The sequence below is a fragment of the Vanellus vanellus genome (assembly GCF_965231255.1).
Source record: "Vanellus vanellus genome assembly, chromosome: 1".
Lineage (NCBI taxonomy): Eukaryota > Metazoa > Chordata > Aves > Charadriiformes > Charadriidae > Vanellus > Vanellus vanellus.
This window is the reverse complement of record NC_138905.1, coordinates 153,338,048-153,362,745: the sequence shown is the minus strand read 5'-3', so window position 1 is coordinate 153,362,745 and position 24,698 is coordinate 153,338,048. Positions and strand designations below refer to the sequence as shown.

Sequence of the window (24,698 nt, the reverse complement as noted above, 5' to 3'; positions counted from 1 at the left end):
CTCCGTGCGCTTTACAGCAAGCGTGCGCCTTGGCTTTGGGCTGTCATTTAAATTTTTGTTGTGTCTTGCTGTACAACAGAAATAACAATTCTTAATTGTTACTAATTCTCCATTACATAGTATTAGAGCATGCTGGCCCTCTAATTAACTTCTAAAATTCAGTCCAGAATACTTAGACAAACAATTGAGTAGGATTCACAAATACACACCGCAAACTCAAGAGAAAAAAAAAATCACTCCTTCCAGTCCAGTATAATGAAAGGCTCTTACTGTTTTCTTCCGCTGCAGTTTTTTAAAAAAATATGGTAATTTGCCTACTTATTGCTGCTTACAAACCCATCACAAAGTTAAACATTTTATTGCTAATGTACTTGGCATCAGGAGGAGAAGTGCCATTATCCCCAGCAGACGAGTGAGGAAACGGAGATAGAGAAATTGAAATTAAATTCACAAAGGAAGCATGTGGCAAATCAGGGACTTTGGACTCTGTGTCTCCAGACCAGCATAATAATCACAAAATTAATGTCTCTTCCCCCCCCCCCCCCCCCCAATGTCTCCCTGCTAAATTAGAGTAAAAAGGAGTTTTAAGTAGACATATGCTTTTGATGTTCTGTCTCCAGAGCACTTCCATCATTGTTGAAATGCCAACGTATAGTGCTGTGGCTGGCAGCGGTGGAAGCGACAGCACAGAACCCACATCTATTCAGAGCTGTACACATTATCAGCTTTGCTGACACCACCGAGTCCATTATTGTAGGCTTGGGGGAAGACGTGAGAAAGGAAAGGTTATGAGGGAGAGAGGCGAGAAAAGGCTGCTTGGTGAAAGAATTTGACTGCCTGTCTCCGATCACTAATGTCAGCATCGTTACACCAAGTTCTTTTTCATTTCGAGAAAAAAAAGCATTTTACAGTTTTGCCATAGTGATATGAAAAGACTCGAATAAGTAAGTTCCACCTATTGTATTGTAGATATTCACTCTAGCTTCTGCTTTCTCCCAGAACTTCATGCAACCGCAGATGGTATATTCTTCCTCATGTTGTGATTGACCCCACATGCTTGTTAACACGGCAGCCCCGGGGTCGTTGACCTTAATATAACCAATGAATTTCAACTGTAAACTGTGTCAGTGTTCGTGTTATACCTCCAAAGCTATGAAGTCAAAGCAACAGCAAAGGCATCTTTGACCATTTAAATATGACTGATTTCTGACCACAGGGTGTCCAGTTAAGCATTCCGAGTGAAACCTTTAATGAATTCACAAGTAACAATTTATTTAGGTTTCACATTCTTGCTCAGCATTAATAAATTTTCAAAACTCAGTTGTAGAAAGAAGTTTTGACCACTATTTGATCTCCATAAAAATCTTCGCTATTTTTTAATATAAGTATGTGCTTTACTCAGAATACTAGCAGACTTATTTTAAGTGATCATTCCAACATCCTTACGAAAGCAAAGTCAAATTTCTGCTTCATGCATTTTAGACTTGCCTGGTATATTTGACTTCACCTTTTATTGGGAGATGGAAGGAGATAGTGCAAGAACAGGGTTATAACTTCTAGAGCTCAATCTCCAAACCCTGCAAAATTGATCATAAAAATTCCACATTTAGCAGCATAGATTTCTGTTTCATGACAAGGTCGGTAATTGGACAGACAACCTAACAGCTAAAGAAAAAGCTTATGGCAGCACCACAAAACAGGTACTTTAAAAGGTAACTTAATGACTTTTGGCGACCATGGTATAATTCCCACATTTTTATTTAAGCTTGTATGTCACTTGCATATAAGAGAGGAATATGGAGATTCATCCACAGCAATGCTTATTGTTAGTGATACTGTAAAAAGAGTTAAAGGACATTGATTCCAAGCTGAAAGCTTAGTCTACATCAATAGATAAAGCTATAAAAATAGTTAATTTAATAAACAGAAAGGATGACTGTGTATCAGACTATTCTCATTATGCTCCACCTATCATAAAAAAATAAATCTCTCACTGAGCCACCCCAAATTCCTAACCCACCCATCAGAAATAGTTTTTCAAAGTGATCTCTGTCCCACTGCAGAAGGCAGGGAACAAATCTGATGGCAAATCATGCTGACAGACCCTGTCCTTCTCTACCGCATATGGACCATATTTTCACACGAGCATCCCTAGCTATTACAAGACCAGTGGTATCACCATTGGTTAAAAAAAAAAAAAAAAACACAACAAAAAAAACCAAAAAAAACCCACAAAAAACCACAAACAAAAAATCCTTGCTTAATAACAATTTGATGCACCCAGTTAGAATTACCTGTTTATTATTTTGTATGGTTATTCAGAAGTTTTTGCTAATGCCAGTATTCTGATGTCCTCCAAAGTGAGGAAGTGTAGCTCAGAGTCAGGCACCACAGAAGTCGGTCAAATACCTTGGGGTCACTAGATGGGGGGAAACAAGTTCCAACCTGCAGTAATTGAAGTCTGCCATTTTTCTATTTTAAGCTTTTTTTCACTGCAATTTCCGAACATTACAAAACCTACTGTTAGCTTTTCTATGCTTTCTGAAAATCCTCCTCCTGCAAGAAAAGTATGATATACCTGTTATCCCCTACCATTCTGCAAACAACTGGTTTAACCAGCTTCCAAGGGGAAGGCTGGTGGGGAACTAGGGCAGGGAGAGAGAACCACCACATCGACGACAGGAGCTGTTTAAGTTTTTATTGCCTCCAGCTGCTTCTCTCTCCACTCTTCCAGAGTGGCTGTAGCCCTCTGCCTATGGAGCAGAGTGACACACATCTATCCCTCTGCAAAGGTTGGTAGCTTCACCTAGATTGCTGCAGGTTTAAGCCAACGCTGTGACTACGCGCGAGAGGAACATTAACTAGTCTGTATAAATATTTGGATGCTGAAAGCCAAAATGGCAGTACTTGGGTAAAAGCCTTTCTCTGGAGTCCTGTAATGGTTTCCATGTTTTTTACTTTTGAGAGGTTCTGCTTGCTGCAAAGGGCAAGAGATCCAAGAATTAATACATACCTCCACTCTGGAAACAGTCTGAGTGTTCTCAGAACAAGCTTCAATTTTCAAGCAATAAAGCTTCCAGATGAAACGATAAAAAAAACTCCTTAAAGCCTATATTCGTATACAGCCGCTATCCAGTGTCTATCAATTCAAAACACTTTCAAAGGCTGTTATAAGAGGACTGGGACTGTGCCCATGCCCAAAATAGCACATTGGCTTTTACATCAATTACCTTTACCTTGGCTTCTGAAGAAGCCTACGGGCATTCAACTGACAGCAAAAATAATAAATTATTTGCCAATACCAAAGTGGATTTAATTGTCGGAGCAGAGACTGATGCACATTTTCCCACTTTGTTCTACTATCCTCAGTCTTCATTATTCAGTCCAGCCTTGGTCCTCTGGATGAGCCTGAGGAACACAGGACAGGAAGGAAGCTCTTGTACCTAAGACGCACTTTCTCATCCTTGCAAGACAAGATGATAAATTTTAGATCAAACTCAGTTTGAAGAGTAGTCAATTATTTCCCTTCCCCTATGCATATATACACTTAAGCGAAAGCTGTTAAAAATTGACTTTAAATATCAGGCTGTTTTATATCCATTTGTTATGTCAACTTCTTTTTGCACCTCACCATCCCTTCTCTGACCACATATTTGTATAATAAGCATAGTCTAACAAAAAAAAAAAAAAAAAAAGGATGTCAGGAAGATAAACACACCAGGCTCTCACTTAAATCAAACAACCAAACCACCTCTTCGTCCATACAGCATCTAATCTCTGCGCTAGGACAGCCATGCAGATAGAGAAAAACTATCACAGGGAATCAGGAAAGAGGTCATTATGTCCACTTCAAAGTGGAGTGCTATTTGGAAGGATGTTGGGTTTATAAGATGGGTAGTACTTAAAATGAAAATACTAACTGCAGTCTTCCTAACAAGCACATCAATACCTTCTGCATCTCTTCCTCTCCTTCAGATTCAGATCCGGTATCATCAGATTGCTGGTGACGTGCCAGTAACATGTTTGAAGTAATTTAAATGAGGCTTTTTTTGAAAAGTTGATTATTTATTTTTTCCTAAAAAAAACCCCAACCCTACAACAAACCAAATTCCTTCCCTCTTCAATTCATCCAGAAGTATCCATCACTGTTATTGTTTTCCAAAGTAAAGACTGTGACTACTATACCAGATCCATAAAATCTTCGCTTTAATACTACAGTAAACATCCCCTTGTTTTTTACCTTGCATCCGAGTAGCATTTTCTCAGGTAAGAACAGGCATTCAGGGAAAAAAAAAAAAAAAAGGCACTCCGCTGAGTAAAGGTGAATTTTATTGAAGTGATGGCCACATGAAAAGGCCATCAAAGACATATTTCCAACAAAACAATTCTCTATTCAGACTAGCAATTCTGAAATTACTACAATAAATATATTTTTTTACCTCTTCATACATTTGGTTTCTCAGCTTGTGGGTAGTAACTGCTATTTGCAAGGCTCCTAAGGGAGATATTTTCACAGTACCAGTAAGAGCAGAACTATCAGGTAGGTAGTTGAGGAAGCACTGGTGCACCAGGTGAAGCCAAGACATGAGCCAAATGAAGCACAGGTGGTTAAGCTGCCTTCAAAGCCACTTAGTACAAACTAAGGAGAGTTTTTAAATATTCCTCCACAATTCCAGGATATATTGTCTGTTATCAAAGCAAAAGGATGGGGAGTAATAGCCAAATGAAGATTTAAATTTAGAAAGTAATCTAACAATGTATTCTCTCAATTACACTTTGGGGAAGGAGGGTCATGAAAGAAAAAAGCAACTCTATCACTTCCAACATGGGTTCCCTTTGGCTATGCTGAACCCCAAATCCAGCTGGCCACATCTGCACTACAGCCCGACAAGTTCTGGTCTTCCTGTCTTTCAACCAGAACTTGTTTCAGTTGCACAGATGAGCTTCCCTTCTGGGTAAAGGGAACATGAAAGGCATATAACTCGTTTCTAAGTCAGCACAGGTAGTTGAAAATTCAGCCACAGTGCACATGCAGGCCTGGCAACTGTGACTCACTCCCATTTTTTATTTTTAATTAATGTATACTCTGCATAGTGACAGTAGAGTCTCTTTTTTTATTATGCCCTCCTGAGGCTTGGGCTGAAGGCAGGCTGATAGAAGAGAAAAATTTGGTCCTAAGCTTGTAAACTATTTGGGCAGGGGTTACATTTTCTAGGAAACATCCTAACAAATATGGCACTGTAAACAAAACAAACAAACAAACGAACCAGAAAGCAAAGTCAGCACAGTGCTCTTCCAAAAAAGAACACCAGAGTTTATCAAGAAGCAGCAGTACTAGTTAAAACTTTAAATTGCTTTTTGAAAGCAAATCACAGCTACAATGCTGTACATTACAAATGCAAATATATGACATATAAAGAGTTTTCTATGCAAAATAATCCTGCTTCTAGTCCACATTCTTCTATGCCATTTACTGCAAGTGTATATTGAACTTTGATATATTTGCTTACAGACAGTTTATTGCCACAAAGGTAAGTTCTGGCAATCTTAGCAACAGAACACAATTTAGTAGCAGTTATTAAAATATTCTTTACGTTACTTAAGATCTTAATCTTCCATTGTAAAAAAAAAAAAGTAAAAGTAATGCAAGTTGTCCACTACAATCATAAGTACAATACTGGAGTTTTACTAAAAACAGTGAGCATGCAACTCAGACTTGAAAGAAGTCAATAAGAAAGTGGTATTTCATAGAGCCAGTGATATGTTACTTGCATACATTCATTCACAGTTTACAATGTTAAATAACCTACAGTTCTGAAATATGTGCATTTTAAAAGGAACTTGTCACGGCTCTTTAGCAACAGCTGAGCAGACATCGTGCAGAAGAGACTAAATCAGGTCAGCTGAAAACTGAGTTTGAACTAAGTAAGACAAAGTCGTACCCTTCCACTCATGTGCTTCCATTGTTAAAATCACAGCAGGAGAATGACTTGCACTTATTTTTATGCCTATTTCAAATCTCTCCTGTCGCTCTGTTTTGGCATTCTTTTGAGTGACATTAACCAAATCCAACTGTGAATAAGGAGTTAGAATTCAACACCCGAGATCTGGAGCAAACCACGAATGTTGAAGGTATGGTAATAATTTCAAAAGCAAATGCAAGAAAGACTAAATGCAGCCTCATGTTTGCTATCTACATTTCCAAGCTACAGACGCCTAAAAAGACTCATCCCCACACTATTATTTATCGGTTCTGTGATCTGAAAGTCCACACAGAATGTTTTCACTGGTAGCAGAAACCACAACGATTCCAGTTAAAACACATATTGAAGGGGGGAAGAGAAGGGTAGGGGAAGAAACCCCAAAACAAACAAACAAAAAAAGGTGCTAAAGATTGTGGAAAGGAATTAAAGTGTTTAAATAAAGCCTGTTGGCTTTGTTGATCTTTGTTGATTGTGTACTGAAATATATACAAGCAGCAAAAAATTAAACCAAAAGCAGTTACTAAACAGTTTATTCTCAATGTGTGCTGCCTTTCTGCCGTTCTTATATCCAGATTAATCTCAGCCCCAAATAAGGCAATATTAAAGGAATAAGCATAATTTCCTCAGGGCCTCAACTAAGACAGGAAGGGAAGAACACTATTTAGTATTGGTATGTATGCCAGGGAACGATTCTCTGTAAAACGGCACAAAGACCATGAAAATCTGAGTGACAGACATGGAAAAACTCTGGTTGAAAGGTAACCAGGGTTGAAAAACATGTGTATGCATTTTAATAACTTACAAATAAATTAAGATGGTGAAAGGCAGCAGGGACTATAATGGGGAAAAGAAGACTGAAGCTAAAAAAAAGGTGCTGTGTTGATAATAGAAGTAGTAATTCTATGTCAGAGATTTTTATTTTTGAAGAAAACCAAACATTCTGTTGAATAACCTGGAACAGAGATGTCATCTGTGCAAAAGATTTGTGCAAATGATGTGTGCAAACACAGAGAAGCGAGAGAAGGGTATAACATCTTCAACCATTAGAACATTTAAAAGATGCATTGATTGGCCAAAGCTCTTTCCTTTTCTCTCAGAAGTTATTGTAAGGAGTCTGACCTATGGACTCAGATTCTTCCTTTAGTGTCTTCAATATGACTCAGTCAGTATGAGTAGTCTTTTCATCTAAGTACAGACATCACTACAGTAATGAAACATTTCTTCCTGGTCTCGAACACAAACTTCTAACCTCAGAGTAAAAAGCCATAGCTTAAGCCCTTCCTCCCAAAGCTTCAGCACACTTATGACCTCTGATTCTTGGAGTACTATCCCAAGACTTCCATAGATGCCATTAATCTCTACTGCAGTACCATGCCCCAGATATGCCAAACATTCTATTTCATATAGTTCGAGGCACCCTCTACATTTTGTGGACTGTTCCCTTCATATTTTCAATCCAGCTTTTCAAAAAAAAAAAAAAAAACCAACAAAAAAAACACAAACCAAAAAACCCCACCAAGACTAAAAATTGAGTCAAGTCAAAGCAGAAAATGCCATTTCTGTTTCTTAGTGATCTTACATTCTGTAAGCATCATCAGAGAGAAAATAACTCCATTTTAATTACTTCAACATGCAGGGAATAACACTAACCTTATAGATTAGCGAGCTGACAAAAATATGTGAAAGAAACTGTAAACACTTCAAAAGTCTAAAGTCTAGTTATTCCAGTTACTATATTAGATCAAGTTTTTAAATCAGTATCAAAAGAGCCGTCACAGGTTTGTTAAATTCTGTTTCCAAGCAATTTGCAATTAATTTGTCACTTATTATTATACTTCTGATCATCAGCTTTAACATTTACAAGAGGAATAGTTCGCTGCTGTCACAGCATAATATAGGACAGTCTCTCAGAGCTACTGAGGGCTTCTTTTTTAGAAGAGCCTAAAAAGCTGGAAATAACACACAGAAATAAAATCCTGTAGTTCAATGCTACAACACCAACAGATTGTTCTTCTACATTAAAATTTCTTTTTTTGCAACTGTGGAATGTGTTTAAAGATTCGGCGTTTTCACTGTTTCATCGAAGTCCTGACCAGCTGTGGAGGTATGAAGCCCACCCAGAGGGCCGTGAACTAGTCTCTTCTTCACCTGAAGGTGCAAGAAAAACATACTTTAAACTAAGTTTATTATGTTATACATTGCATCATTTGGTCACATAACCTTGTTTCCCCCCCAACCTCTATCCTTTTTAAATGCTGTTCTCATAAACTTGTTGAGGAGGTAACATTCAATATTCAGTCTTGGGTTGCCATAGATGCATTCATGGATTTTATCACCAAGTCCACTTTAAAACATCCTTAAGTACCCAAAGTAAAGAGGCCATTTATCATCTTTCTCCAGAAAAATCCAAATCAGTGTTTATTAGAGTGCCAGAACAGCAGCAAAATACTTAATTTACTTCTCATCTTTCCAAATGCAAAGCCTATCATGGAATGCAGTACTTTGCCACTTCCCTCATTCATGTGATCTTGTTCACAACTTTTAAGTGCTTATACATATACATGGTACTTACTATTTATATTACTTTTAAAATAAAGTATAGTTCAGTTGCCAATTAAGTACAAGCAGATGCAGGTTGTTATTGAGAAGTGACAAAAACTGTTTCTAAGTGGACAAACGCTCAAACAGAGCATTTGAAGCAGAGCCAGGATATTATTACAGAGTTAGCTCTTGGGTTAATTTCTTGCAAAGGCTTAACTCTATTTCTTTCCTTCCCTAGTTCCTTTATTTCCTAAACAAAAAATCATATTGAAGAGATTTTAGAAGTTAATATAGTGAAACTAATATTAGATCTGCAGTATTGCATTGAGAGGACCGCTTCAGTTATCTTTTTAGAACATCTGCCAATAAAGTAATAATTTATAGTAGCCTCTATTTTAAGGTCACTTTGACTCTACTCACAACATGAACACAATAAATTTTTACAACTTACTATTGTCTTCCTAAAACGTGTATGTTTCAGGTTATGTTTTACCTTATTTTTGTTTATATTTTTGGGTATTTGTTCTGTTTTCTGAAAACTGAATAGTAACTTCCCAACAGAGCAAAACGGTGTTAGTGCTAGCTCACTGGCATTATGCTGCTAAGCTTTGTCTACATAAAAAGAAAGCACAGAACTTCAGTTGCCTTTATTTCCACTTTTCCTTTTTTTGTGACAATGTTTTGAACACCACCTACCTTGGGCAATTGCAACTAGCTTCCCCTTCTCTTCAGGGCTGAGCTGTAGCATGGTGTCTATTACTGGGAGCAGCCTTTCTTTCTCGCTTCCCGATTTTAGAAATATGAACTGCAATAGAACATTCTTCAAGTATTCTAGATTAGCCACAGACTTTTCTCTCTCTTGATTTCTTTCCAATCTTCTTATTTCATTCTTAAGAAGCTGCAGATGAGGGGAAAAAATACGCAATATTGTCTGCTTCATATAATGAGCAATTGGACAAAGGTTTAAGAGCTAAAAAAATGAATTATGCAGCTTGGTTCAAAAAGAACAACACGTGCATAGCAACATATTCTGGACAAAAATCCAGTAAAACTTGAACACTGATAATGTTGTCCAGAAATAATTTCTTATTGATCAAAAATAACCTTTTTTGATAAAATCTGTGCAGTAGTTATAATGATATGCAGTACTAACTATTCAATGTCAGTGATAAAGAGTTGAACAGTTAAATAAGCAATGTGGATCAAAGATTTGACAGTGTCATCATTCATTAAGAAACATTCCATAAAAGAAAACTTAGCATATTTAGAGAATATGCTAACTTCAAAAATGCTTTCAGAAAATTCAGGGAATTACAATCAAATCAAACCAAACTCCTTGAGTACATGTATCTCTAAACACGCATCTTGAGAGCTAAAAGGGGTTACAGGAAGAGAAACCAGATAATGCTTCCCTTGGCATTTACTGCTTTTATTTAAGTGAACACAGTAAAGGCACTTTATTAAAGGCACATTAAACTTGCAAACTCTTGAGGTTTTCTTCCGTAGCAGCTTTTACTCTCCCCCTTGCCTCCAAGTAGGAACCATGGGGAAAAAACCCAAAAACCTGAAGTGAACTCAGGAAGCGCTAATTAGTTCTGTGGAATAAAAGCCCTTCCAAAATGAAGTTTTGCATCACCATTTTTTTTATAGACTGGGATTGTCTGAAACATATTTTAGTGTTAAATATTTGGTGTAAGAAACAGGCCATAGAAATTAGAGCTGTCCCGATATTTCCTGCATGTCTACTAACCTTTATTTGTTCCATTAGGATTGCATTTGTTGCTTCTGATTCACGAAGTAATTCATTCAAGTGATCAGCACTCTTCGCGGTTGTGTTTAGTTTCTGAATCAGTTCATCCTTGGTGAGTTCTGTTTGCCACTGGGACGGTTCTGCAATTAATTGGAAAAGAAAACTGAAAGAAGGAAAAAGCACTTGCCTCTCCTTTATACTAACCTAACATTAGGACTTGATTAATGTAGTTTCTTAGAAACAAAACTGATGCAAAGTCAGACCGCAAAATTAACAGGCATCACTGCTGCTGCTGCATGCTTGTTTTCTGATCTATTTTTGTATATATATTAGAACAGAATTGGCAAATCAGTTTTAAGTATGTCAAGATACATCGTTTTAGTTTACCCTTTGTTTCCTACCCATAGATGGACATTTTCAACAGTTCTCAAAGGGTTCAGTAGACTTTTAAAACGTGATTAGAAGCTACCGTATATTTTTCTGCTTTTTGGGGGGGACTAATAGAACATTGTTTTTCATGCTGGCATTCATTTTCCTAGAAGAAACTATGAATAAATTCCTGGTCTAATAAGCCACACGAAGACGAACAGCCATTTTATCCTTTCATTAACAAGAGCTAAATCAGCACTTAATTGTTTCTAGTAGAGACTAGTCCATAATACAAGAAGTTATGTAACTATTCACTGACTTGATCATCCAGTCTTTTACCTTTAGAAAGCCACAAATATGACATCTTTAAATCACTAAAACCTGTAGCAAAGTTTTATTGTTAGTCCTTACTCAAGGACAAAACTCCTACAGAAATTCAGGATAGTGTAAATTCAGTGGCACTTAAGTAGACTTGTGTCTTGCAACTAAAAGCATGAAAACACAACATTCTCAGAATTCTGAGGGCACAAACTTCTGCAACTTATGTAGGCAAGTGCTTCAAAAAGCCACATGTTCTACCCACCAAGTTTTGCTTCTGGAGAGTTCAGAAGTTGTTCCAAGGAGGGTACATAGGTGCTGGCTGAAGAGACAGACTCTGTGTCCGTTGTTTCCATACCTTCTCCCTCTTCCCTAGCTGTAGTGTGCACATCGAGAACAGGAAGGTCAGTGTTTCGCCGTTCTCTTAAGTTCTTCGCTGCTGGATTTGAAACAGCTGAACCTGAAAGATACTTACTGATGTTTGTCATCAGAATGAAATTGGTAGGGCTCTTTCATAGGTGTGACTGTCTCAGATTGGAGAGCAGTACATAAAATAGTCATCAAAAAGCAGGGGGAGAAAAGGTGAAGAAAAGGGAGAAAGCCAGATACACAGATAACATTTATAATAGAAAATACAGCCTTTCACCTCCAAGTGACCATTCCAATCAATTCCTGTTTCTAAATCCAAACTTGATTGCCAATTTTTATTTCAGTGACTATGAAACCTTCATGCAACTCTCCCTGAAGATGTGCTGTATCTATGACAAGAGTGTCAAATGTTTTTAATGCAAAACAGAACTAGCTTTTCTTTCAACCCGTCTTGTGGGAGGCGTAAATTGTTCTGTTTTAATACTGTGCGCACTGTCCTGCTGCTTTAAAAACATATGGAAAGAGTAACTTCTTAAACTGTTACTGCTGCTTGGCAAACATCCAACTACATTCTAATTAGTAACTTTACAGATATAAAAATAGCACTTGAGCTTGAACATAGTAAAATCTTAAATTAGAAGAGTGATCAAATAGCAAGTATACCAACAGCAAACATTGTTAAAACAGCTTTCAGTACACTTTTCTTTAGCTTTATCCCTGATACTAAAGGCAGAAGTTCAGGATGATCCAAAATCTAAGACAAATTGATAGGAAGAGCACTGAATATTTGCAAAGTATTTTCCTCCATCTGTCCACCAATGCAGGCACTGCAGAAGAGATAACATTGATGCAGATTCTAGAACATAACAGAGTAGTTCCAGCTGGAAGGGACCTACAGTGATCATCTAGTCCAACCGCCTGACCACTTCAGGGCTGACCAAAAAGTTAAAAGCATATTATTAAGGGCACTGTCAAAATGCCTGTTAAACACTGTCAGGCATGGGGCATCCATTGCCCCTCTAGGATTGACCACCTTCTCGGTAAAGAAATGCTTCCTAAAGTCCAGTCTAAACCTCCCCTGGTGCAGCTCTGAACCATTCCCATACGTCCTGTCACTGGGTGCCAGGGAGAAGAGCTCAGCACCTCCCTCTCCCCTTCCCCTCCTCAGGAAGCTGCAAAGAGCCATGAGGTCACCCCTCAGCCTCCTTTCCTCCAAACTAGACAAACCCAAAGTCCTTAGCTGCTCCTCACAAGACATGCCTTCCAGCCCTTTCACCAGCTTTGTTGCCGTCCTCGGGACGCATTCAAGTACCTTAAGGTTCTGAAGGGACAGTAATAACAGTGACATGTTCCTTACTTGGTATCAGTGGATTGATGCAGCATGCTGCAAACTCTCCAGAGTTTCTGGTGTATTACAGAACCACACACCATGTTTTAGATTCAGGCTCAGGTACACAAATTTGTATCTAACCCAAGAAAACCTGATGTTATAACTGAAAGTTACCTCTAGCACTTGGTTCATTCCTGAGTTGGAAGAGCTGAGCTTCTACTCTGGACAGTTGCTGCTGAAGTGTCTCTACTGTCTTCCTGTGCTCTTCTTGCAGATTCCTGACTTGATCTCTGAAATTGTTTCGGAGAGCTTCATTCTGGGCTGTCAGCTGACTCAAAGTCTGGGCATGCTCTGTTTTCATGACCATGTTCTCAGACTGTATTGTGCAGAGCCTGAAAACAGAAAAAAAAACCAAAACAAAACAAAACAGCAAAACAGTCTTTTTTACATTTCAGAATTTTGGAAGTTTAAAGTACTTTTCAATTCTAAGGTGTATGATTATCTTAGAATGACTGTGCAACTTTTTTCTGTTTAAATTCCTCTTTTTACAGGGAAAACCTAAGACTGAGAAAGTTACACTTATTCCCTATCATACAAATGCACTGTGCTATTATAAACTCTTTGATTTCTATTTCAGAACACAAAATTCACACATTTTTGGGGGAAAATGGAAGTATTAGAGCCACTGTGGTCTAAATTTTTTTAAATTCCACAACTGCAACATGGTTGTTTATACTGTAATACAGAACATGTCACTTACTTTATACTCCACTTCCTTTAACATTTATGTACCAAAATGTTATGCAGGACTTCTGAAAACATAAGTTCTCAAGATGCTAAGTTTAATTGTTTTTAAGCTTCAACTTCCAGTGCAAAAGAGGGTAGAAGAGTATAGTTGCTAGCAAGAAAAATGTCAGTAACACATCAATTGTACTTGGTTTGGAGGCACTCCAGAAGCAAGACAAAACTGTCACAAGCAATTAAACAAGTGCATGTAGGGAAAGACTAAGCATAGGACTTGCCCTTATAAGCACACAACTTAAATATAGCCAGAGTAGCAAAGAGCTAATCTCTCTTGGGTACAAAAGAAACCTACTGTGATATGGGTTGTTTCCAGAAAAATGCAGAATGACATAATTTATTTGATTACAAGAAATCATCATGTGGCTATCGAGAACAGATAAAACAGTACAAAGATAGAGACAAGAAATCAACAGTTCCTAATACTAAGCTGTAATTTCTAATGAATATTTCATGTGAACTTCTTTGTTCAAGACAAGACCCTTTTTGAATAGGTCAAGTATTAGGTACTTATGTGTTTTTTCAAGAAGTGATACAAATTAAATGGATTGAATCTGAAAATATTGAGAATATATTGAAATATATTTGAAAATATTCAAAATATATTTTGAAAGAAATAGCAGATTAAGGTTGTGGCAAGAACAGACTTAAGAAAACCATATTTTCTGTAAGAAGGGCACTTGGTGGGTGCAGGACTGGATATTTTGTCAGTGAAATTGTTTGCTCTGCATTTAACGCCTTTATTTTTCTAATAGGAAACATCCATAGAGCATTCAGCCCTGGAGCCCCCAACATAAGAAGGGCATGGACTCATCAGAGTGAGTCCAGAGGAGGGCCATGAAGATGATCATAGGGCTGGAGCACCTCTCCTATGAAGACAGTCTGAAAGAGTTGCGGCTGTTCAGCCTGGAGAAGAGAAGGCTCTGAAGAGACCTTATAGTGGCCTTCCAGTACTCAAAGGGGGCCTACAGGAGAGCTGGAGAGGGAGTGTAGTGATAGGACAAGGGGTAATGGTTTCAAATTAAAAGAGGCAAGATTTAGATTAGATATTAGGAAGAAATTCTTTACTGTGAGTGTGGCGAGACAGTGGAACGGGCTGCCCAGAGAAGTTGTGGAGGCCCCATCCCCTGGAGGTGTTCAAGGCCAGGCTAGATGGAGCTCTGAGCAACCTGGTCTAGTGGAAGGCGTCCCCACTTTATGGCAGGGGGGTTGGAAATAGATGGTCTTTAAGGTCCCTCCCAGCCCTAACCATTCTATGATTTTATGATAAAAATTCAGTTGAGCAGTCCAACACAAAAATAGTGCTGAGTACTGGACTTAAAAATAGTCAACATGCTTAAAAAAAGCTGATAGTTAACAGGTAGAAAGCTTGCAGAAATCTCAGATTCCCTGATCAGCTACTATTTCGTTTCATTGCTGAAATTTCTGAAGACTGATGAAAAACAGCAAACAATCCTTCTGAAAATTCCTTTAACTGTCTCAACAGTTGTGCCTTTTCTTTGGCAAGTACAGTTACAGGCCACTACAGGCCTAGCCCTTAAAGGTCATACAAAATAAAATATCTACATCTGTTCATCAGCAGACCATACTTTTCACGGAGTTCTGCCTCTTTTGCAACGGTCTCTTGCAGCATCTTATTGTGTCTTTCCAGCAGGGTGTCGTGTTCAGACTGCAACGCCTGGAGTTCAGACGCATTCATCTGTGAATTATGCTGAGCATCTTGCAGCTTAACTTTAAGTTGATCTATCACCATTTCTAACTGTTCTCTACAAGGGAAAAAAAAATAATATACATTGAAAAATAATTATTTCAGAACCTGTATTATATCTATAACATTTTGGATAGCTGATCTAAATTGCTTATTTTTTAATTAAATCGATACAGCACCATGACAAAAAAAAAAAAAAAAGGAGTTCAGAATGTGACTGCAGCAGAAACAACTAGGAAGTGTCTGATTGCATTTCAATATAGGTACAAACAGATTTATCACATCTCATCTGAACTGCTGGGAATGTAACTATTGGGGTAGAAAGTGTGACTGCTACCACTTTCTACTTCAAGCTGGTTTGGAGGAACAAGCCAGAAGGAGAATATATGGGATGCAGATGGGAGAAACAATTTCTTCTTAAAAGTGGTGGAAGTTTTTTTGTTTGTTTAGTAAATGCACATCAGTTCAATGAGACTGAATATAGGAGACAAATGTTTGGAGGAAATTTTGAGCAAATGACTAGAAAGCACCAACAATCCATAAAAACAAATAAACTCTGTTAGTCAGAAATAAATAAAAATCAGATATACCAGGAGGAAAAAGTCTCACATTCTCCTTTTATGCTTTCTGTACTTATATACATCTTCATTATCTCATGAAATGTATATTTCATTAACCCTTAGAGTTGATACTTGCAAATCATTTCTTTGAAAACTACATCATCTGGTTATTGCTTGATTTGTTTCCAAGGTGACCCTCTTTCACAAAAACCTAACAATAGCAGACCTTTTAAAAATTCTGCAAAAAGGAGAGATAAAGAAACGCAACTGTTGCAGTTTGCTTGCTTCAAAGAAAAGATGAGGTAGATGTACTTAAAAAGTCCCAAAGATACCATAAAACCAAAGTCCTCTAACAAAGCAGAAGTCTCCCTCTGGTGGATTTTCAGCAGCAATTGCATGTACTTTTTTAAGATCTGTGTAAGAAATTGCTTTTGACATCTAACGCATAAATGCGGTCTGTCACCAAGGACAGCTATCAATAACTCATACAAAAATAGAAACTGATCTACTTTTGAAGTAGGTTCACACATTTTCTGAAGTGAATCTGAATTTACCTGGCTTACAACTACACTTAAATGATTTTCAGGGAAGCTTTGGCAGTATAACTTTTTTTTTTCCCCAAGTCTTTCCTCATATAACAGTTTCTAAGACAGCAGTATTTCATAAATCTGAATTAATTGGCAGCCAGAGCTTTACATACACTAAAACATTCCTTCCTGAAAAAGTTCAAAGTGAGCACAGCTGAACAGTACCAGTCTGCTCTTTTCTTCTTAATTGGAAATGGTACTTCGCTGCAATACTTTATATCAGAGAAAATGACATGTCAAGTCTACACAGAAGATGCTGGCTCATTTCTGCTCATAAGAATCGTAAGAATCTTCCTAATACCTTACTTCTCCCTCTGACTGTAACAACAGGTAATCTACATAAAAATAAATGTTGAAAAAGACAAATCAAGGCATTAGAAACTAACAGTACCCACCACAGTACAAACTGATGATCTTTCTTCTGTTCAAATACGCAGAGCCACAGTTAAATTACAGATCAGATAATGTTTATAGAAATAGAGTTGTGTTTGTTTTTTTTAAAGCCTAAGTAACTGGGGAAGCAAACTGCCTCCCTTCTGATATTTTCCTTATTGAAGCAAAGAATTAAATAGCAGAACTCCCTTGTTGGTCAGAAATTAGCAAGGCAAACACTATAACTCAAGTATCAGTATTTTTCTGTATGCTTATAAAAATTTTAGTTTTACCTTTCTTGTTTGGCTCCCTCAGATTCAGTCTGAGAAGCAGATTTATTCTTTTGCTGTTTTAGAACATTATGAACACGGACTTTGTAGCTCTCGAATTCAGAAGTAACAGATGCTTGTTCAGCCTATAAGATAAAAAAAAAGCATTAATAAGCTATGCTATTAACTATTGCTCCCTTATTTCTCTAAAATGAAATGCGTTTAACATTTACAAAAAAAAATTATGAACCAACTGTTGCATTTTCTTATTTTAAATGGATAATTAAAATACTGACTACCGTAACAGATCATGTTTCTTTAGACTTTAATTGAATGTCATAAAACGTGAAACTTGAGACACTGGTCTTCAACATTATCAGTATTAAAGAAAAGAAAGAATACTTGCAAATTCAAAAACTGCATTCAACAGAGATTCAGAAGCAAGGGGTTCTATCAAACAGCTTTAAATGAAGGCAAACGTGAAGGATGAAAAGGAATAATTCTATTTTCCTTTTATATTACCCAGGTGAATAAAATCTAGTATGCCTTAAAGTTATGCATAATTTTGAGGATTTAAGTCAGTCTTGTAATGGTAATACACAGCACAAGATATAATACTGTAGTTGATTGTAAGGCTGTTTGGTCTGCTCTTCTAAATTCAGCTGATACATGAGTTTCTGTGTACATACAGAAAATTACCTCACAACATAGTAGCTTCATCCTTGACTGTACACTATACAGCAAGAATTATTCCCATCCTTCAAGTACTCATGTTGTATAGTCCTCAACGAAAGCACAAATGCGGGTTTTCATTCTTGGATCTTAGGAGAAGCTCATGGATTCATTAGTCACCCCTGAGATGACTAAAATGCTCTCAACTCCAAGCGGAGGAGTTCAGAAAGTTTCTCTTCAGCTGAACTGGTGAGTGAAATTTCATAGTGCTGACCCTGGTTAGCCACTGCTCCAGCTCTTCTGGAGTCTGTAAGATTGTGGGCATTTTCTTTAAATTAATCCTTCTCTTTTCTTCCCGTCAAACTATGTGAGTTAGACTATTCATAAGTCTTCAGGTATACGGCCTTAAATGTCAGCATGACTTTTGCCTTCTAACCTAGTATCTGCTTTGGTGTCCATCTTTCCTTTAGACAGAATTTCCCTTTGTTAATAACCTTGTATTAATACCTATTTTCTAGTTGTAGAGAACCCAAAGAGGAAGGCTAATCTTCCAACAGCTTCAAGCCATGCCATCGTGGAAGATCTACGCCCTTACTGGTTTCACAACATCAAGGAGCAAGCCACCATGGATAGGCATCATAAGCCCCCAGTTATGAAGAATGCATTTGTAAAACCATGATCCATATCTACCAGTACAACTCGGGCAAGCCTCCTGTAGAAGCAACCACAAAGTTTGTCCATTTCAGTTCACCTTTTTAAAATATAGTTTTTTGAGAGGCTGCGTTCAACTTATTTATCTGCAGGATACACACCTATCGTACAAAAGGGGCCATAGTGTGGAGCAGTAATCTCCACAAAGATAGTTTGAACATAACAATCCTACTATATTCTGTATCTGTGTCTCCAATGCAAACACTAGACTCCAGGAACACCTAACACTGTCATATGGACAAAAACACAGAAACAATACAAACCTCCGCAATAGTGTCAGTTTCACATGTAGCTCAGCTGCCAATAAAGAAGCTGTTCATATAGCAGCATATTAAAAGGTGCTTGCAAATATATTTTTCCCATTTTTTTTTTAAAGTGGTATCTGTGTTAACTGTTTTTGTATGGAGCAAACGATATTCCCTTTCTGTTTGTTCTTCCCTCCTTTTCTTTAAAGGCTTCTTCCCCCCCAAGTGTATACATGCTGAGCATCTTAAATGAACTCTGACTCCCCACTACCACAAGGTTTTCCCTACTGGAAATTATAAGAGCACAGTCCAGACGTTCCACCACCAGTGACACCAGACAATGAGGACAGTCTCTGGCTTGTCCTCTATATAACTCAAATACATTAAAAGCACTGGGATAATTCCCAATTTGTGACAGACAAAAAACCAAGAGTAAAAGATCCACAAAATATTTTTAGAGCATCAGACAGAGAGTGCAGTAAGTCTTCCTTCTAAAGTCTCTGATATTACTTCTTCCACTAAAGTCCACTAAAGTACCTGGGCTGCTCTGCACTCTTCTTGCAAGTTTGCAATTTTTTGCTGGTAGGCACTCAACATACGCTGGTGTTGCTCTGAAGAAGTTCGCAGGTGTTCCTGAACTTTATGCTTTTCTGATGTTAGTACAGCGACTTGAATCTGAAAAAGTCAGTTGAAAACTTCACTGTGGCAAAATTTTTTGTTCCCTCTCTGAGGCCATGTGCCACAGAGCACATATGATTCTACTATAGTAATTCCTGCACAGAACTGGTAAATATAAAATTGCAATCCAATAAAAAAAAAAAAAGACATGAGTTACAATGTACTTAATTAAAAAAAAAAAGATGTTTTTTAAAGAGAGAATTGAAGAGAAAGTAACAGTAGTGAAGTGGCAGCATTTAAGAAAGCCAATCCCTCTCCCTTCCCCTCCCTGCTACTTTTCATTACATTCAATTCCTATTCTGTCCAAACAACAAAATTTATAAAGATGGCCATAACACTTGAGATTTCCAATTATGATGTTGATGTTTTTAAACTGAGCAACTTCCATTTTTACAGAACTGTTCTAAAACATATCCCAGTTACAAGCTTCAAATTATGCAGTCCTCTTTTTTGGTGGAAAGGGAGGGGAAAGAGGAGCAAGAAAGGTTAAAGCTGTTTAAACAACATCACAAGAGGAATAATTGGGAAAGGAGCAAACAGACAAAAGCCATTCAAGAAAAAGAACAAGTACCCAAGCAATAAAAATAACACCTTTTCATTCTTCAGCATATATTCCATCCACCCAGTACAAATCACATCCTTATTACTTAAATAAGAAACCTTATACTAACAAAGAAGTGAAGTTTCTTGCCTTATAGGCTTCCACTTGTTGTTGACTGGCTTCCAGTTCCCCTTTTAATGATGCCTGCAACATTAGATGGTCATTTTCCTGCATGATAAAATTATGTGGTTATTAAAGAACCCCCCTCAGCAGCTTAATAGTTCAGCTATCAGCTGATTTTTTTTTTTTTTTTTTTTTTTTTTTTAGGGTATATACAGTCAATGACATCGGGACTTACAGCTTGTTTTGAATCAGCCAGTTCTTTTTTGGTTTTCACCAGGAGTTGTTTTATCTTGGCATTTCTTTCCTCATCCTGTTGCACAGTTGACTGAAGTGACTCTAATGCAGAAAACAGCAGTTTTATGCAAAAGAAACTTCCCTCCTAAATTTCCTTCAAAGCTAATACTGATAGACTTCAAGAGCTGCAAACAAGTAGCTTATAGTAAGTTTAGTATCCAGTTTCCAAGTATCACAAAGATCTTCTAATAAATCAAATTGTTTTAAGACTTACAGTTAAGGATAAGAAGAAATGAAATTTTTAACTACATGCTAACTAAAAAGTTTTATGTGTGTATTATGTCAGAATGAAAATTCCTGTCAGTCACTGACCTTCAGAACTTACGATTAACTTAATGAGGTAAGAATCACCGTTCATCAGGCAGGGAATTTGGCTTTTATTTGCTGTATACAAGACAAAGTGACTGATGCCCTACTAAAGTTTCCTTTATGGAAAAGTAATTTTGACCATGTTGCTCTTTAGTATTCCTTCAAACCCTACTCTCACTCAACTTGAGTTGTTTGTGAACTGTGTTTTTTATCATTACTAACTATACCGTAGAGACTCTTGCAGTTTATATTTTACTCACTTATTTCTTCCTGTAGGGTCTCTTGCTTCTGTTTCTGAATTCCTGTCTCTTGCTCAAGATCTTCTATTCTACTGTCTTTATCAGTAATCTTCTGATTAAGTTCTTTTACTAGCCTTTCATAATCAGCTATTTCCATATCCATCAGTGTACTCTTTTGAGCATCCTGCAAATTACACATAATCAAGTTACAGCTTACAATCTGCCTTGGCTGCGAAGAACTTTCTTTTTAAAATTATATTAAAAAACTATATTGCCCATCAAACAAAAACTTTATTACTACCCACATCCACAAGCAGCACCCATTCATCAGCTTTCCATATCCACAGTAAATAATCTGCTTTCAAACAAGAATCAGACGCTTTGAAAAACCTGTTGCTAGTTTTAACAGTTTTACCAGCAGGTATTTTGCAGATATTGGTTTCTATCATTTTCCTTACAACAAGGGCAGCTTCTGAATAATGCACCATACAAGTACTCCAGACATCTGAATTCTGTTTCTTTCTCTACTCATGACAGGCACATAACCCAAGCTAAAACAAACTAACAAAGAAATTAAAAAAAACCCAAACCCAAAAGTACACATCAGCTCTCCAAACACAAAACCAGGGGTAAAAACCCTTGAGTTTTCCCTTTTGCAAACCTTGTGCTTTAAAAATCCTCAGAACATAAAGGGAGGCATTCAACACAGCAAGATGGGCCAAAATCTTTGGTAGTCTGTTAAGCACTAACATGAACAGAAGCTCTACCTTTCTGGCCAGCTCTAGGTCTTGCATAGTTTTCTGCAGATGTTTCTTTTCCTTCTGAAGTTGCATTTGAAGCTCCTCCATTTCTCGGAGAGCACCACTATGTTCCTGAAATTTAAATACTTCACAATTATGCAGTCCAATTTCAAAATAGATATCAGCATCTATTTACACTTACATACACACACACTTTGGTTGTACAAAGGTAAAAGATTATTTCTTTTGAGGAAATCACTGGGAACTGAAGGAAAACCCAGAAGATTATGAAGTATTTTTCACATTCTCTAGCAACCCCCTAACTACTCTAAGTGGTAGTCTTGCAAAGTCCTTTCAATGCACAGACCAAGCCTTCAAAAAAGAGAGAGTCAAGTAACAAGAAGAGACAGTGTGGAGACTGTTCTATAAAAACACAGTTTACAAGGTCTAACAGAAGTCACATCCACTGAAAATAATGCTTCAGCCCATTTGCCATCTCTACAGATTACTACCTTTGTTTTCTGTTCTTTTAGAAGCTTTTCAGCTTCTAGTTCTTTGTCAGCCTTTGCCTTGGCTCTTTGTATCTCCAGTATCTGAGCTTCCAGCAGCTTAGCATTATATTGCAGTGTTTCAACACGAGCCAGGAGGTCTTCGTTAGCAGACTGTAACTGATCATGCTGAAAGGATCACAGTGGAAAGATAAAAACATAAACTGAATGTGCATGTGACTTTGACAGATAATATATCGTCTATATTTAAAAAACAAACACCAATTTCTACCCAACTCCCTTGGAAACAGCACTCCTACAGCGGAGTCTTGACCATCTTAATTGTTTTAAACCAGATTAAGAAATAGGCTAAATTAAAGTCACTAGCATAATTTGATTTTTTTTTTTTTCAGAGTTCATTTGCCTAGCTTTCTGTAAGGTGGCTAGAATTACAAGAAATCTGAAAAAAAAAAAAAAAAAAAAAGAAAATCCCAACATTTATGCTTTCATCCCACAATAATAGGCAAGGTTCAAGCACTTATTGCCCCACTTCAAATACAGCTGCTGTATTTATAAATTTTTTCTATGAATAGTGTGATTCATTTATTTAACTGCAGCACCATCAAGCCTTCAGTGAGATAATATCAGTACATAGTAAGAACTCCTCCTGTATCTGAACTATTTTTGCAGTGATTTTAACAGATTTAATTTTGACATCTTCAATGCTTTATGTCAGTCTCTATTATGCAGATTAAGGATAAAGTATAAGTGAAAGTATTACTTAAGTGAAAGAAGTGCCAATTACCTAAACAGTGTTTTTATTTACAAAATACTTCATAACAAACGTAAAAAATTCAGTGTCTGCATAATCAGCAGAATATATGCTACTATTTGTCATTTCTTCCTATGCTTTTCACTACTAGCTTCCATTTATAAGGAAACTGTGACCTAGGTGGATCTTCACTGTAATTATGTATGGGGCCTGGGAGTTTAAATTGTAAATCTCAAACCCATTTCAGTTAGCTTTGCAGAAGTGTCTCACAGCTGTTTAATTAACAACTTAGACTCTTCTGAATGCCACTACAGTACTCCACAAGGAATGCTTAAAGTCTCCTCTTTGAAAGGATGCAAAACCCATAATTAATTAGTATGTTTAAACACCATTGATTAGATAACAAAAACCACATTTTGTCGAAGAAACAGAAGAAAATAAACGTAACACTTAAAAGTTACTGTACTTCATAAGAACTGTAGGTGTGAAATCAGAGAAACAGGGCAAGTTTGATACTTTGTTTTTATATCTGGTACATGTCAGGGTATCGTGTCCAACCCAAGCCAGAGTTGATCACCTTCCCTTCTCTGTGAGTTGACCTGGGGTAAATTAAACTCTATCTACTGAAAAAGCCAGGCATTCGAGATATATTTACTTTTTTCACAGCCAGATATCACGTGTTGAAAAAAAAAAAAAAACACAAAAAAACAACCACCGAAAAAACAACCACCTGAATTTCAAGTCATTATTCAAAACACATTTTGATTATGAAACTATACATAGTAACAATCACATTAATAAGACTTACACTCAGTAAGTAAAATAATTTTTACTGTAATTATCAATAGATCAGACACACCTACTGAACTGACCTGCTGGGACGCCACCTGTAGCTGTCTTGTGAGGTCATCTATCTGACGTTCAAGATTACTTGCTCTGCCTTTTTCAGAATCCAGCTGTTCTCCTTGCTTATCGTATTCCATCAAAAGATTCTTAACACATACAAACACAAAACCAACTTTTTTTACAATATACATTGAATGAGCATATTCTGTATCTCAGATGCTTACTTATCTTCCAAATATTTCGGCATATGAGTTGTCTTACTGCAACATCAGAAATATCAGAATGACATTAAAGCTATCATTCCATTACAGGCTCTGGGAGAAACCCTGAAAAGGGTTTCTAGAATATTCTAGAAATTCTAGAATAATTCAGGTTGGAAGAGATTTCAAGCAGTCTACATTCAACCTCCTCCTTGAAGCATGTTCAGCAGTGAGATCAGACCAGGTTGCTCAGAGTCTTGTCCAGTCAGGTCTTTCCAAGGACCTGCCTCCAAGGATGGAGATGGCGCTACACCTCTGGGCAACCTGTTCCAAAGCTCAACCATCTTCATAGGGTAAAAAAGTTTACCAATGTATCCAGTCAGAATCTCACATTTCAGTTTAGGACTACTGTCTATCATCTTGCACCACCATTAATAACCTGACTCTATTTCCTGATAACGTCTTTGTAGGTACTGGAAGACTGTTATTAGGCCCCTTTGTCCCTCCTAGTATTCTCCAAGCTGAGTAATTTCTCAGCCTTGTACATCGCATATTTCAGTCCCTTGACCATCCTGGTAAGCCTCCACTGACATCACTTCAGGTTACCAATGTCTTTCTTGTATTTGGGGGAAGAAGGAGGGACAAGACTGACTGCAATACTCCAATGATGTCATAGAATTATGGAATCATTGCTAAAACCACCACTAAACTATGTCCCTCAGCACCACGTCTACACGTCTTTTAAATACCTCCAGGGATGGTGACTCAACCACCTCCCTGGACAGCCTGTTCCAATGCTTGACAACCCCTTCGGTGAAGTAGTCTTTCCTAATATCCAATCTAAGCCTTCCCTGGTGCAACTGTTTCATCCTATCACTTGTT

General features: G+C 37.3%; 1 protein-coding gene across 1 annotated transcript in view; it reads right to left on the bottom strand.

Moving 5' to 3' along the window:
* Positions 1-6,920: 6,920 nt before the first annotated feature.
* The window catches only part of GCC2 (GRIP and coiled-coil domain containing 2), a gene marked incomplete at its 5' end in the record, with an annotated part of 30,266 nt that continues 12,488 nt past the window's right edge, over positions 6,921-24,698 (bottom strand). Inside the window, 14 exons of the mRNA XM_082487993.1 lie at positions 6,921-8,132; positions 9,222-9,423; positions 10,276-10,415; positions 11,228-11,422; positions 12,836-13,053; positions 15,052-15,228; positions 16,983-17,104; positions 19,124-19,261; positions 19,956-20,033; positions 20,164-20,264; positions 20,792-20,954; positions 21,538-21,642; positions 22,023-22,187; positions 23,643-23,762. Of these exons, the coding sequence (XP_082344119.1) occupies positions 8,062-8,132; positions 9,222-9,423; positions 10,276-10,415; positions 11,228-11,422; positions 12,836-13,053; positions 15,052-15,228; positions 16,983-17,104; positions 19,124-19,261; positions 19,956-20,033; positions 20,164-20,264; positions 20,792-20,954; positions 21,538-21,642; positions 22,023-22,187; positions 23,643-23,762 (1,995 nt within the window). The 3' untranslated portion in view covers positions 6,921-8,061. The remainder of the gene's footprint in view (positions 8,133-9,221; positions 9,424-10,275; positions 10,416-11,227; positions 11,423-12,835; positions 13,054-15,051; positions 15,229-16,982; positions 17,105-19,123; positions 19,262-19,955; positions 20,034-20,163; positions 20,265-20,791; positions 20,955-21,537; positions 21,643-22,022; positions 22,188-23,642; positions 23,763-24,698) is intronic.